This window comes from Suricata suricatta, chromosome 13, assembly GCF_006229205.1.
Source record: "Suricata suricatta isolate VVHF042 chromosome 13, meerkat_22Aug2017_6uvM2_HiC, whole genome shotgun sequence".
Lineage (NCBI taxonomy): Eukaryota > Metazoa > Chordata > Mammalia > Carnivora > Herpestidae > Suricata > Suricata suricatta.
This window is the reverse complement of record NC_043712.1, coordinates 10,792,765-10,808,705: the sequence shown is the minus strand read 5'-3', so window position 1 is coordinate 10,808,705 and position 15,941 is coordinate 10,792,765. Positions and strand designations below refer to the sequence as shown.

General features: G+C 43.0%; 1 protein-coding gene across 3 annotated transcripts in view; it reads right to left on the bottom strand.

The window, feature by feature from the left end:
- Nucleotides 1-15,941, bottom strand: part of DENND1A (DENN domain containing 1A) — a 452,638-nt gene that overhangs the window by 221,832 nt on the left and 214,865 nt on the right. For 2 of the 3 annotated variants that reach the window (XM_029920022.1, XM_029920020.1), the window contains exon 8: nt 10,307-10,417. In XM_029920022.1, the coding sequence (XP_029775882.1) occupies nt 10,307-10,375 (69 nt within the window). In that variant the 5' untranslated portion in view covers nt 10,376-10,417. Of the gene's footprint in view, nt 1-10,306; nt 10,418-12,128; nt 12,288-15,941 lie in introns of those variants that run through there. The other variant, XM_029920021.1, reaches the window with a different exon arrangement.

Genomic DNA, 15,941 nt, shown 5'->3' with positions numbered 1-15,941 from the left:
AGAACACAGTTCAAAAAGCAGTTCATTGTATTTACGTTTCCAAACCAGAGAAAAACCCACATAAATAAAACATACCAATCTTTTCTCCCTTACTTCCTGCCAATGGACGTTCCTTTCATTTCTAAGTTTTTAATATTCTCTGAGCCACAATAAAATTTTATGTGATGAAGATTAGAGAGGCTATGCTGTTTGAGAGTTTGGCTGCAGAGTCTGTATTTCACGCCACTTCATTACATTTTGTTAAGGATTTCCCTCTTCACCAAGAGGATTCGTTTTCTTCTCACTTCTTTGAATATTCTTCTGAGGTTGTTAGTGTGAACTAGGTTAATCTCTCTTTTTTTAACATAAAAAAGATGAACAAACAAAATGTTCGATTTATTTTATTTTTTAAATAGAACACTAAATTTAGTCTTAGAATTCTCTGTTTGGTAAGTTTCCAGTTACAAGGTCTTGGCTTCCCTTGAGCACAGTTTGAAACAAAATAATGCAGTTTGTTCCTACGGCTGGAACATGCAGAGTGGAGTGTGCAGGCAGAGAGGGCCTGGCTCCCGTCCAGTATTTCCAACCTTCTTACACTGCCACTCTCCTCTCTGCTTCCAGAGCTGCAGATAAGCAAACAGGATTAGGTATTTCTAGTCCAGAAGAGCGAGGAAAGCTTTACCCATATCATTCGGGTACCCGTCCCCTGACACGGGCTGGCAGAGTCAGGAACAGGCAGGGCTCATCAAGAAAGGAGTGAAGATGAAGCCGAATCTGAAAAGCAGCCTCGTGCGCAAACCGGCCTCTCAGGCGACAAGACCAGGTGGTGCTAAGATAAACAGAGCCTATTAGTGGGAGTGGGTGGGAGCAGCCTGGGCAAGGTTGGGAAGGGACCTGTCCCTGCACACCTACAACACTCAGCATCACCACGTCCCTATACTTAGAAAGAAACTGACAGTGAGAAGCTATTTGGGTTTCTTCCCTGAATGAGGTGCTATCAGAAAAGTAACCACTCTTTTCATAGTTATAAGGACTACACAAATAACTCGATGTGGTGGCTCAATTAATTAGGTGATGGTCTTGCACTAAACTGTGCTTCCTTCCTCAGAACTTGCCTTAAAAAAATTAATTAATTAAATAAAATACTTTCCTTTGGCAAGTAAATATGCCTTTATCATCATTTACTGGATATCCTTGGTTTACAAAACTTTTTACACCACCCCTAAATTATAGAAGGAGCGATTAGGGGCAAGATGCCCAGGGGCTGGGAGGAACCGCAGTAAGAGAGGCCTGACGCCACAGCGAGTTGGGTAAGATACGGCCCAAGGACCAACCGTGGGCCGCACTCATGGCAGGGGTGAGGCTGGTGGACGGGTGAGTCTAACAGCCCGCAGACACAGTGGGCTAAATCTGAGCAGTGCTCTAGTGGGCGAGGGTGTCAGTCAGAAATTCACGTATCGGCCTTCCTCTTCCCTGGTGCCGTGTGGTGCCAGGCCCAGAGCAAGTGCTCGAGAAATCGGAAATTAAAAGTTCTGAATGTGCATCAGAGGCAATAGGTTTCCGTCCCATCTCTGCTGCTCATTGTGGACAAGACACTGCAACTTTCCCAGGGCCAGACATTCTCATCTGCCAAGTGAGAAGACGACCAACTAGCTCCTGGGGTTGCTGCAAAAACTACTGAGCACGTACACGCAGGATTGGCGCAAGGCCCGGCACATCGTAGGTGGTTCCAAAAGGTGAGCGTAAAGGAATTTAACAGGGTGTGAGGGAGAACTGGGGACCGGGTATGCATCTAAGTGAGGGTGTCCCGCACATTTAGTCCACCGATGCGGTCAACACGCCTCTCTGGCAGTCTTGGAACTATTTACAAGCTACACGAGAAGTTCCTCTAATTACTATACAACCAGGGACTTATTTTCTACCCAAACCAGTACTACCCAGCTCCACCTTCTCCTCCTGACTTGGCTCAGACTCTCTCTTTGGCTCTCCAAGGAGAATTCTCAAATTCCCTCAGGGGGAGGATACTTTAACATTGTGCCTCTGGCTCCCGTGACAGTTCCCACAGGAGGGGTCTGACAACAGCTTGAGGTGACACCCAATAAACATACCTGATCCCAAGGCAAGCACTTTGAAGGGGATTTGATTCATTTGTATGTGTGATCCTCCTGGCTGTTGCTCCCTTTCCGGAAGCCACACTGCATCATAATGACCTACCTGCATCTAGGACCCATCTAGGACCTACCCCTGGTCAGCTGACTCCATCTCTCTGAGTGGATGAACCACTCTGTAAAATGGGGATAATACTGATCTTCAAGGACTCTCTTGCAATTACAGGCCACCGTCTCCCTAAAGGTCTTGTCTTCGACCGACCTGCTATCCATAAGAGTTACCAAAAAAAGCAACAGGAGTTAAATTCAGATATAAAAATCTGGAAGAAAAATGGGGCCTTTGTGCCAGAAGAGATCACCCTGAAGTGTTTACATTAGAGAACAAGATTTAGGCAAACCTTCCCTATTCATCATTTATAAAGGAAAACAATCAATATACATGAACTGAGCAAAGAGAACAAAAACTCACATTTTTCTTATACAGAATATCCCATTATTGACCGAGAAAAGCCTGAAATGAATATTACTTGACTCTGAACTAAATATTGCTGGCTTCATCTCTATCGACACAGTCATCTGTGTAGAAAACGGCACCGTGGAGCGTGCGGCAGCTTTCGTCTGTCAGGGGCTTGATGGTCCTGAGGAGGATCAAACCTACATCTTCTCAAACAAAACTGAGAAAAACGTGGCTTGCTGAGGTATGACAGGCCACATCTTGGTTTGTCAGGAGAGGGCCATCAATAACCTCAGGCTACTGGGGCACCTGGAGGGCTCAGTTGGTTAAGAATCTGACTTCAGCTCAGGTCATGATCTTACAGTTTGTGAGTTCAAACCCCATGTCGGGCTCTTTGCTGACAGCTTGGAGCCCGGAGCCTGCTTCGAATTCTGTCTGTCTGTCTGTCTGTCTCTCTCTACCCCTCCCCAGTTCACACTCTGTGTCCCTCTCTCAAAAATAAACAAACATTAAAAAAAAAAAAAGAAACCTCAGGCTATTAAAATAACCTTTGCATTCCCCCAAGTCATTGAACAGACAATAAAAAGCCACTACTAACAAAATAAAAGACAATAATTAGAAAACTATGGGGGCACCTGGCTGGCTCAGTTGGAAGAGCAGGCAACTCTTGGTCTCAGGGTCATGAGTTCAAGCCCCGTGTTGGCCAAAGAGATTACTTAAATAAATAAAACTTAAAAAAATAAAAACACTTTTAATTCTGAAGTTGGAGAAGTGCAAAGGCTTGGATAAAACTGATGTCTGCTCAGCCACTTTATCCCTAGAGAAATTACCCATCAGGATGCTGCTGACCACGCGTGAGATAAAAGGAGAACCATCCCCTTGTTCCTAAAGAGGGTTCTACCATCAATCAGGAAAATTCAGAAGTTATTTAAAAAAATCAATGGTTAAAAAAAAAAAAAAGTTTAAGTCCAACTGATACATGCATATAGCCTTAAAACAAAAACTATAAAAACCTGGGGGAAAAAAGGTCCTTAACCCTAATTCCTAGTATTCACATTCAACATAGTGTTTATCTCTATTTCTAATTTTAAATTTTAAACAGTATTTCACTTCCCATTTTGAGATGCTACTAACTTCTTATAAATAAATACACACACACACACACACACACACACACACACACACACACACACACACATGCACACGCTCACGCACACACTATAGGCCAGACTCCATTCTAAACACTTTGTAAGTATTAATTCATTTCAATTTTACTTGATATGAAGTCATCGGTTTCAGTGGAAAGGACGGGGCTAAACCTAACAGCAGGCTGGGGAGAGGGGAGGGGAAGAATTAGACAGTTAATAGAAATAACTCTCAAGAGACCTAACGGAGAACCAGGGGGAACAGAGGAGGGAGAGAGAGTTGGGGAGAGAGAGGGATGCAGAACTTGAGAGACTATTGAAAGCTGAGAATGAACTGAGGGTTGGGGGGGAGGGTGGAGGGGGGAAGACAGGTGGTGGTGATGGTGGTGGGCACTTGAGGGGAAGAGCACTGGGTGTTGTATGGAAAACAATTTGACAATAAAATATTATGGAAAAAAAAATGAAAAAAAAAAAAAAAGAAATAACTCTCAAGGAATTTTGTTCTAAAGGAGAGAATAAAAAATGGGATGAAGGCGATGTGGAAGTTTTGTTTTGAGATTTGGGAGCTATTACACTGTATTCGCCAGCAGAGAAGATGGCCAGTAGAGAAGAAAACAGAGATGCATCAGAGAGGAGCTCAAGGCTAGAGGAATTCCCTGAAGGTAGCAAGAAGGAAACTGTAGCATCGCTTTCTGAATAAGACATTCTTTGACCATCGACCTAAATACGCAATGTCTGCCATCTTACCTCTCCACTCAGTCTCCCCCATTTTATTATACTCCTCAATACTAGTCATTGGCTTCCATACTATATATTTAACTTACTTAGCATACTGAAGGTCTACCTACTAGAACGTACACTTCGTGAGGACAGGGATTTTTGCCTGTTGTCTCCCTAGTGCCTTAAAACAGTGCCATGAAAAATACTAGTTGAAATATGTCAAGTGGATCAGCAGAGAGGCGGGCCCTGGAGAGAACTGACAGTGTAGCCACAACAGAGCAGGCGGGTGGAGGAACTGAGACCTCAGGAGGTCGACAGGTATGGTAGGGGCTTCCTTTAGATATGTCTGGAATGCCAGGTGAGAACTCATTTCTCCCTAGAAGTGCCAGACGCTGTTGCACCATCTTCTGGGTTCTAGAACTGCCACTGCCAAATCTCATGCAATTTTAATTCTTAACCTTTGTGTAAGAGCTGCTTTGTCTCTATCTCTGTGTTGTAACATTTCAAGATGAAAGGGCTTGGTCTGTTTCAACAATGCTGAAATATATATACATATAAAAGTATGTATATCATATAATCAACTAAAAAAACATTTTTTAAGGGCTTACTTTTTAAGAGATAGAGTGTGAGTAGGGGAGGGGCAGAGAGACGGAGACACAGAATCTGAAGCAGGCTCAACTCCCAGCTGTCGGCACAGAGCCCAATTTGGGGTTCAAACCCATGAAGTGTGAGATCATGACCTGAGCCAAAGTCTGACGCTTAACGGATTGAGCTACTCAGGTGCCCCCATATAATCAACTTTTAAAAGAAAAAATAGTTAAGAATCCAAAACCCAGCACCTTAATTTCATGGTTGACAAACTATAGCCTGAAGGCCAAGTCTGACCTGCCTATTTTGTAAACAAAGTTTTGCTGGAACAAAGGCGTACCCACTAGTTTACGGACTGTAAACTATAAGGTTGTTATCCAGTAATTACAGGACCGTTTGGATCACAAAGCCGTATTTACTATTGGACCCTTTACAGAATAGTTTGCTGATTCCCCAACCAAGCTCAAGACAGAAAACAATATTTTCAATGTCCCTTGTATGCCTTTCTGACTATAATGGTTTCACTCCCTTTGAGGAAACCACCTAAATTTTGTGTTAATCATTTCTTTTTCCCCCATGAAGTTTGGATGCATCCTTAAGCAATATCTCATTTAATTCTTCGTACTTGAATTTTATGTGAATAAAATCAAACTGTCTATCCTTCAGGAGCTTCTTTTGCTCCAAAGTCTGTATTAGAGACCTGATCATGTTGGTAGTTTAGTTCTTTTTTACTGATACAGTACTCCGTTGTAGGACTATACCAGAATTTATCAGTTTTCTGTTGGTAGTCATGCAGTCTCTGTCCAGGTTTAAAACACAAAAGTAAAAAGATCCAATGCTGTTATAAACATACTTGTACATATATCCCACTATAAGTGACCAATGAGTGTGTGTAGGTAGGTGTAGGTGTGCACACATGCAGACATACACGTGCATGTGTGCACACAAACGCACACAGTTCTACCCAGGGAAGGAATTGCACAAATAGTTGTGCCACATACTTTTCAGAGTAGTTCATAAATTCCCCAATGCAATGTCAATAGAACACTTGACTTTATCAGACATCACATTTTTGCAAACCTAGTATGTTAATCATTTTTTAATTTGCTTGTCTATGATTACTAAGGTAGTTGAGCATTTTCCACATATTTTATTAGCCATTTTCTTTTGTGAAATGCTTATTTGTGCTTTTGGCCAATGTTTCTATTTACAGACTTGTCTTCTGCTTTTTAACTGCAGCAGATCTTTATACATTTCAGATGTTAATCCTCTGTCAGTTTCACGTAGGGCAAAGATCTCAACTCCAGATTGTGGCGTGTCTTTTCATTCTCTGAATGATATTTTTTAATGAACAAACATTGCAGTGTTAATCTTTTCCTTTGTACAATATATTTTTGGATTATTTGGTTAAATTTTTCCCTGCTCCAAGATCACAGATAGTTTTCTATTTTGTCTTCTAAAAGTTTTAAAACTTTGCCTTTCACATTTAAATCCTTGATGCATTCGAGATTCAGTTTTGCATAGGGTAGAAGAAATTGTCTCCCTTTTCTTCCCCATGTGGACAATCAATTATTGAGAACGCCCTCCATTCCCCCAGGTTTTACAATGCCTCTTCTGTTGTATATGAAGAGCCCCACACACATGGCCCATTCCTGCAATCTCCGTCCGGTCCCATCAAGACTATTCGTGTATTCCTCTGCCATCAGTAGCATCTCAATTACCACAGGTCTATAAAAAATTTTGGTATCTGGTAAAGCAAGCTTTCGAGACCCATTCTTTTTCTTCAAGTATGTGTTGGCTCTTTCTTGGACTTTTCTGCATTAATTTTAGAATCAGTTTGCCAAGTGCTGTGTAAAATCCTAATGGGACTTTGAATGGACCTGTACGCAATCTACAGACTGTTTAGAGTGTAATGGCATCTGAAGTACATCGTCTTCCTATTCATGACCTTATCAGGCTTCTCGGTCTGCTGGTGACTCTGTGAATTTTCCCTTTTATTATGTTAGCATGGTAAGTTTTAGGAACAGATTTTCCTAATATTATTAACCTCACATTTCTGGAATAAACCCAACTTAGTGATTATGATTATATTTTTTTGTACATTTGCCACCATTTTCTTTAAAACTATTATGTTTCTGAGTGAGACTGGCTGATAAACTTTCTTTCTTGTGTGGCTGAAAGTCATGATTACACAATTATCACAAGAAAAGGCAGAGTGTACTCGCTCTTCTATCTACACTCTCAAGAAGTCTGTCTAAGACTGCAGTGATCTGATCCTTGAGGTGTTTGATTAAACTATTTGTAAAACCATCTGAGCTGAGTGTTTCAGAAAAAAAGTTGTATACTGACTCAATTTCTAGACATTAAATGACTTATTCAATATTTCTTTCTTGATTCAGTTTTGGTAAATCATATTTTACTGTCTATTTCACCTTAGTTTTTAAATATGGGCATAACACTAATAATAGTATTTTCTTATTTTTTTTAAACTTTTTTTTGATGTTTTATTTATTTTTGATACAGAGAGAGACAGAGCATGAGAGGGAAAGGGGCAGAGAGAGAAGGAGACACAGAATCTGAAGCAGGCTCCAGGCTCTGAGCTGTCAGCACAGAGCCTGACATGGGGCTCGAACCCACGAACATGAGATCTGACCTGAGCCAAAGCCGGATGCTTAACCGACTGAGCCATCCAGGTGCCCCTATTTTCTTATTTTTAAAAAACTCGGCTTCATCTACTCTTTGTGCTTACTGATTTGTTCTTTAGCTCATTTTAGTTTTGGGAAAGAACAGAAATAGTTTTGTGTGTTTAACCTATTACATTTATCTAAACAAAACAGTATACAGAAGGTACATTCTTCCTTATCTATAAAAAGGAGGCAATACCAGAACCTACCACACACTGCTATAGTGAGCATTAAATGAGTTAATAAATGCAAAGTGCTTAGCACAATGCCTTGCACATATTAAGAGCTCAAAAATAGAATTATAGGGAATTTAAATTACATCAATATGATATCCTTTTTTGTTGTTCTTTTGTTCTACTAAAATTTAATACTCCAATACAACAGTAACTGGTTATGTGCTACATTTTTATTTTTTGAGAGACAGAGAGACAGAGCATGCGGTAGGAGTGGGGGCAGAAGGGTCAGAGAGAGAGAGAAGGGGGGGAGGGGAGGGGGGAGAGAGAGGGAGAAAATCAGAAGCAGGCTCCAGGCTCTGAGCTGTCAACACACAGCCTGACATGGGGCTCAAACCCACGAACCGTGAGATCATGACCTGAGCTGAAGTCGGATGCTTAATCTACTCAGTCACCCAGGTGCACTGGGTGTTTCTAATGTTTCTTTATTTTTGAGAGAGAGGGAACAGGCAAGGAGCACAGAAAGGAGGGAGACAGAGAATCCCAAATAGGATCTGCACTGCCAGGACAGAGCCCAATGCGGGGCTCAAATTCATGAAGCATGAGATCATGACCTAAGCTGAAATCAAGAATCAGATGCCAAACCAACTGAGTCACCCAGGGGCCCCTGGACTAGACTCTTTCAACTGTACTTCTATTCTTTTTTGCTTTTTTAAAAGTTTTATTTATTACCCAACATGGGGCTCAAACTCATGACCCCGAGAGCAAGTCACATGCTCCTCCAACTGGCCTGGCCAGGTGCTCCCCAACTGTACTTCTCTTCTAACTGGCCTCATCAAGACACAGCGGCAATCCTCTAGTTCAGAAACTCAGTCTGGGTGTTCAGGCCCTCAGCTTATGAACTGCACTCCTAGTTTAAAATAAAATGCAAAACAAAGCAAGAGGTCTACTCTGGGATGTTTCCCCCTTGAGGGCCAGGGCCATGCTTTTATCACCAAATATATGCTATGAGCCTGGCACAATGGAAAAACTGTGAGTTCTGGACAGGCAAACACCACCAAAGAAATCATAAAATAACGAAGTTATGATGAAAATCATAAAGAAAACTCCAAGAGCCTCACAAGGTTTTCATTATTAGGTGCCTTATAGTAGTATGCAAACACTCCACTGGTTTTATCCATAGAACCTTCATTAGGGAAACTCTTACTATAAGGTCTTTCTACCCTCTCTAACAGAGGGGTACCTGTTCACCATTCCATTCCCAGTCCATTTCTGTACATAACTTTAACCTCAAAAGAAAAATAATACTATAAGCAGATACTGAACTTCAGTTAATAATATACATGCTCAGTTATTTAGGGGGATGTATTCTGATGTCTGTGACTTACTTTAAAATGCATCAGAAAATAGGATGGATTGATGGACAGCATGTGGGATGGGCAGGTAAATAAATAGGAGCCAAAGCAAACACAGTCAAGTGTTAATGGCAAAATCTAGATGGAATTATATGGGTGTTTACTGTAAAATGATTTCTACCTTCTGTGTTTGAGAATTTTCCTTATGAAATATAGGGAAAGATACAAACTCTTCTACTTGGCAAGTTAAAAAAAAAGAAAAACAAAATAAAAAGAATATGAAAAAATGTTTATATTATACATACAGCAAGAGTTATTACAATATAAAAGCCCTCATTCCAATTTATTAAAAAAACAAACAAGAGTCCTGTAAGATAAGTGGGAAAAGACATCAACAAAATATAAATAGAAAGTCAACCCACGGAAAATCTTCAGTCACCTGTAATTAAAGAAAAACAAAGCAAACATGCATTACCACTTTCTGGCTATTTTATTAGCAAAGTTAATACACACAGCCATGAATGCACACGCAAGTCTTGCACGGCTGCCGCAGAAATGGCGACTCGTATACAGCCGGCAGCATTCACTATAAACAAGCGCAGCCTGTTTGGGCACCCGCCTGGCAGTCCCTAAGTCACCGTGCTCATCAAAGTCCTCTGACCTGATGGTCCTAACTCATTCAAGCACCAACTGCATCTGTCCCAAGCAGCCACAAGGTGTTCACTGCAGTGGTATCTACTCAGGGATTAAACTATGAGCCAGCTAAGTGGCCATCAAGAGAAGAAAGATCTAGTCAATGACGACACATCGATACAATGGAATAGGAGCTAGACATGTAAAGAAAATGACAATGATGGAAGCTTATGTGAAAATATGCAAAGTGTTCATGACACGACCAAATGGAAAACTATTTATAATTGATTGTGGAGCTATAAGAATAAATGAAATATGCACTGGCACTGTAAAGAAACATGAATAATTAATGAAAATGACACGTTGAGGGGACTGTGGCTGATTTCCTTTTCTAAAATTGCCTTTAATCTTTCTGATACATCTTTCAGTTACAACAATTAAAAAGCCCATCTCCAAGCTCTACTCACGGTGCTGAGCTTGCTGCAGGTGAGGAGGATCCGGCGCTCATGCAGCATACTGGCGTACAGGTGTAACATGTTGTTGACGTCCACAGCCACAAAGTACTCCGTCAGATTTCTCTAGGAGAAACAAGAAGGGGGGATCGTGGCTTATTTTGTTTGTTCTTATTACAGGTGGTATCTAAAAAAGTAGGAGAAGCAGAAAATCATCAGAAAGCATACTCTCCTCTGCCCCGTCCTATGCTTTCCACCTGGGAGACCGAATCCCACTCATGTGTAAAATCATGAAATGCAAAGTTGGAAGAGATTTTAGAGATGGTGCACTTCTGTGTGGTGATTACAGTTTACATGAGGTCACGGGCAGCACAGCATTGCTTTCCTTATCAGTTCCAAAGAGTGAGCAGGACAGGAAGCCTGCAGTCTCACAAATGAGGAAACTGAGGCTCGGAGAGAGATGCCAAGATCAGAGTCTCATGAGCAATAAAGACGGGACTGCAGCTCAGATCTTCGGGCCCCAGATCCTAAGACTTTCCCACTGCACTCACTGCACCCTACGTGTCGGCGAGAGAAAGTACCCAAGGACCAAAAGGCTTCTGGCGCAGAGCCCGTTTCTGTCCAGCTGATCCCACCCGAAAAGGCTGGGCACGCTCCTCTCTCGTCATCGCTGTGGCGTCCCCTCCTCCACAGTTTACACTCTCTGAAAGGACTCGGCAGGAATTAGAGCAATTTCAAAGATTTACAATTTCCAGGTATTTCACTCAAAAGGAAAAAAAAATTGCAGACAAGCAGCAGCAAGTGGTGACAAAGCAGTGTTTTAACCAGCTTTTGTCTGGAGCCGGGACTTCATGTCTTTAATTAGTAGTATAGATTGGCACTCTTTAGGTTTCAGAAAAAATATAATGTGTTTCATTTCTGCAACCCTTTCTATACCCACCTGACTTTAATAATACACATGAATATGTTAATTTCCTCAGGGTTACAGGTTTTCAATGCCACACAATATAATCCTCTGAAACTGAAGGGGGTCAGGGAGGGAAGAACACGACAGCCGAGGGGTTGCAGTGTATAATGATGAAAGGGCTCTAACCCATAAATTCAAGAAAACCAGGTGGATTTTACACGCAAAATAGCATAAAGTGCTTTTCAACAATATTATGGGTTGGGAATAAGAATGGGCACTTATCTTATGATTTATTGTTGTTTGATTGGAATGCCAGGTTAACCAGTGACCTTTATAAATAGGGAGTGAATGAACAGTTCCATACACCGACTGCCTACCAAGTACCAGGTACTGTATCAGGGACTTCGTACGCGTGATCTTACACAGTTTCCAAAGAACTCCCATGGGGCACTTCCCTCCTCCTCCAATATAAAAGTAAGTCTGAGAGAGATTCAGTAACTGGTGGAGTCAGAATTTGGACCCCAATCCAACTCCAGAGCCCGTATACTTTCCCTTAGGTTACAGTGACCCACTTAAATATTTTTAAACATCCACAAGACACAAAGCGTTATACGCATGATTTCATTTGATCTTGAAACCACTCCTTGAACAGGTATTATTGTCTCTACAAACGGATAAGAACACAGAGGCAACAGAGAAAATGAAGTAATACGACACTATGTACATATTCAGTCTTGGGTCAGTTGGTCTCTAAGCCTGTGTTCTTTGTTTATATCACTGAAAATTGTAGGTATAAGTTGTATTCAAGAAAGAAAGCACAGCATAGGAACAAAGCAGGATCAAAGTAGGCCTGCTGAAAGACAAACACTGTTAAGAACTGTTATCCCATTTACAGAGTAATCCTTACGTCCTAAACAACAGGTACTTTACCTGTGTTCTCTCTAATCGTTCTCAGCAACGCTGAAAAGGGCATTATCATTTCCATTTTACAGATGTAGAAACTGAGGCTCAGGAGGAGTAAGTAGTCTGCGAAGGTCACCCAACTAGAAAAGGCAGAGCCTAGTTTCAAAACCAAGTCTCCTGAATCTGAAACCCTTGCTCTAACCACCACACCGACTTGCCTCTTAAACTTGAAAAACAAACTGGAAAAGAAACGCAGTCGGAATGAGTCAACAAGTGGACCTCCTGCCCGTGGACTGAGGAGTGCTGAGCTAATGATGTCAGGGCGGGGTTTGTTCTGAAGACGGTGACATGGCAGAGCTATTCTCGCAAACAAAAATACAAGGCCCTCAGCTGAGCATTTCAGTAAAATGCTTAACTGCTGATGAATTACATAAATTTTTCTTTTAGGAGAGGATGGAAGTAAAAAGAAAATAGAAATGAGGAGCTTAAAGAAGGCCAGAAAGCCCATTAGCACTTTTGACAGATCCAAAGATAACTCTGAAGCCACCAAAACGTGGCCTCAAGAGTCTGCCAAGAAGCTTCACGCTGGGTAGAAATATGTTACACAGCTTGCCGTCCAAATAAGGAGACACAGCGTCAGAGACAAATCCTGCACCTTATTTTGGTGGGAGAAAAAAAAATCATAAGGATACTTTTGTGGATGGGGAAGGAAGCATTTTTGAAATAAAAACACTACTTGGTTGAGGCATAACCCCCAAGCCCAAGCAGGTTCAGAGGGATTCAGGTGCTTGTTCCAAAAACTCTACACAGGTATGTTAAAAATATGTAACATTTAGCCAAATTCTCTCTAAACTGTCATGTACTTTTTTTGGTATTTCTCATCCCATCTGTGCTGATTACCAAGATATTTGTGTCTAAACAGAAGCTGTCTTTCTTATCTGCTTCCTCCCCTGCCTCTTTCCTTCTGGGAAGCCACCCGCCCAGGCGGGTGGGAGTGGGAGGGAGTGGCGACAGCCCCGGGAACGTCGCTCAGCCGTGGGAGCACCTGTGGGGCAGAGCTGGCCTTGGGAGCAGCTGTAGGGAACATTTACAGTTTCCACCACGCTTCATCTCTGAAGAAAACCGCTCGGAGAAAGGGGTCTTCTCCCCTGTGCCTTAAAGGATCCAGTGGCTTAAGCCCACCAGTCCTCAATTTCTCAAACCTGCCGTGCCTTTTCCATACCCTCAGGTCTTTACGTCTGTCGTTTCCTCTCCTAAATGCTCTTCTCTGCCTTGGGGACACCCATTTGCTTTCCAAGACCCAGCTGAAATGTCACCTCCCCCTGGAAGTCTTCCTTGATTCCTCATTTGTCAAGCTCCTCCACTTTGAGCAGGCATGGTGATTTGTTACAAGTAGGTTTCTGTCGCTTGACTGAGGTCCCTGTGGGTACAATGACATATCCCATCACCTAGCAGTTTGATGGAAGAATCAATAGGTAGAGAAAGCAATGACTAAGACTCCTTAGCTGGAGCAGGAGGGATACACCAGCCTGGAAGACAGACAAGGTGGTGTATTAGCAAGAACATAGCATTGATGTCAGAAAACCTGGGTCTGAGTCAGAGGAAGTGATCAATGGTGAACGGCTCATGGAAAAAAAATTGACACTAGCAACTCACGAAGTCAGATAAAATAGCAGGGGGGTGGGAATGGAAGCTGTTTTGAGGTATCTGCGGCTCCATTTATTAAAAGTGTAAAGAAATAGGTGGCTTGTTCATCAGGCAATGGGGGAGGGGTACATGCAGAGGCAGGCGTTGGTTTCACAGGCAGCTCAATCGCATTCTCTGATGGGTAAGACGGAGTGCAGAGAATAAGGAGAGGACAGGACTTCCATGGTGAGCTGTCCTAGCTCACGGCCACAGCCAGCATAGACTGTGAGCTTATATTTATAAAGGACACAATGTATCCTACTCTCCTAGCACTTTGCTTCAGTGGGACTACATCTTCAAACTCCCATTTCTCTCTCCTGTAATCAGCCCATCACCAAACTTATTTATCTCCTACTATGTGTCTAGAACCATCCTGGGAGCTGGGCCTGCAGAGATTAAAGAAAAAAGATGATCACCATATTCTAGGAATTTAGCCTGGGGATGGGAATGGCATCAGTACGGGGTGCAAAGTACTGTGGCCCAGGCTGCACACACTCCAGGGCTGCGTGAAAAGGGCAGGTTCAACTCTGATGGACACATATGAGGGGAGGGCCTGACAGGAGAAGATGTTTGGTCTGGGCTTCTCACCGGGGCTTCACGCAACAGACACAGGGAGAAGTGTATTCCAGGCAGAGCAGAGGCAAGGAGGAGAGAAGGGCTCTTCTCGGTTCGACACAATGAAGAGGAAGGTTTAGAGCAGGGGACAAACCGGGGCAGGGGGACTGGGTGCAGATGCTGTGGGAGCCTAGACTTTCCTTGTGGGTAAGAGGGAGCTGCTGAAGGATCGTGATATACTCACATCTGCATTTCAGAAAGACCTCCTCGAAGTCCTATGGAGGACGCACAGGAGCGGGCAAGCAGGAGGCAGCACAACCAGTTAACAGGCTGCTGCCCTGTTCCCAGAAAGAATGGTTAAGGCAAAACTACTGAGGTGAAAGCTTTGGATATGGATATGACAGATCTCTGTGAAATGGAATCACAGGACTTGACCATGAATTCAACCTGAGAAGTGGAGGGGGAAGAAGAATCTCAGATAAGGCCCAGACTTCCAGGTTACAGAGTACCGCACTTGTCCACCTGCCCAGTTTTTAGGGGCAGAGTCCACTCATTTAATGAGGGATCAGTCCTCCTCCTAAAGAATCGTCAGTCCTGTCAAGCAAGGTACTGCTGCTCACCTGGTCTTGGGCCCACTGTCCTGGACTATACCACCACCGAGGCTACGTCTAAATCACCACTCCCTTCATTCCCTGACAATTAATTCTCTGTGTGACTCACCTACTGGGAAGGAAAATCTTGCTTAGAGGGGCTATTTCCAGTGTCCATACTCAGAAGGGTTCAGTTTTCTCAGTGCCAGTACGTTTTTAGGTTTAAGGACATTCTGTTTCTATTCATAGAGCTCCAGCATTATTTCAGTTACATATCAATGATGTGCCTTGTGAGCATTCTCCTAGCTGCCTAGCATTTATTATGTGCAGGGCTGGTAGCAGGGATGTGAAGCTGACCACTACTCGGGCTGGGAAGGGGTCAGGTCCAAGGAAGGTCTCTAGTTAACAGGGTCAGAACAGCCTTGAAGTTGAGTTTTGGAAGAGGCGTGTGCTGCACAAGCTCCTTAGCCTCTCCAGGCTCCTGTTTCTCATCTCTACAAAGAGACGACAGTGAAGGGCCCTTCCAGCTCTAACCCCCTGTGGCTCTAAATCCAGACAAAGAGGAAGGGAAGGCACCTGGCAAACCTCATTTCCCCCAGGAGAAGCCCCATAATGGCTGCTTACTTCTAGCCATCCCTGCTGGCTCCTGTGCCGATCCAGGTGGCTGGGGACTTCAGGCTCACTGTGATCCATGCCCGGGGTTAGGAAGCAGGTGGGGCTTGGGGGATGGGCCAAGGATGGGAGGGGATATAGTGAGGCTTAGAGAAAAAGCGTCTTAGGTTCAATACCTTAGGGAAATGAGATAATCCCCAAACCAAAGAACTGACTCTAAGCTGGGTACTCCTTGGAGCCTTCGAAACAGATGCTAGTCCGCCCCACGGTCTGTCATTTTATTAGTCTTTGTGACTTTCGGCTTCATACACAGTACAGATGATAAACTTACTGTACTGTGTCTGGAGGAGGCTTCCAAGGCTTGGTTTTGCCAATGGGTCTTATTTCCTGAAATAAC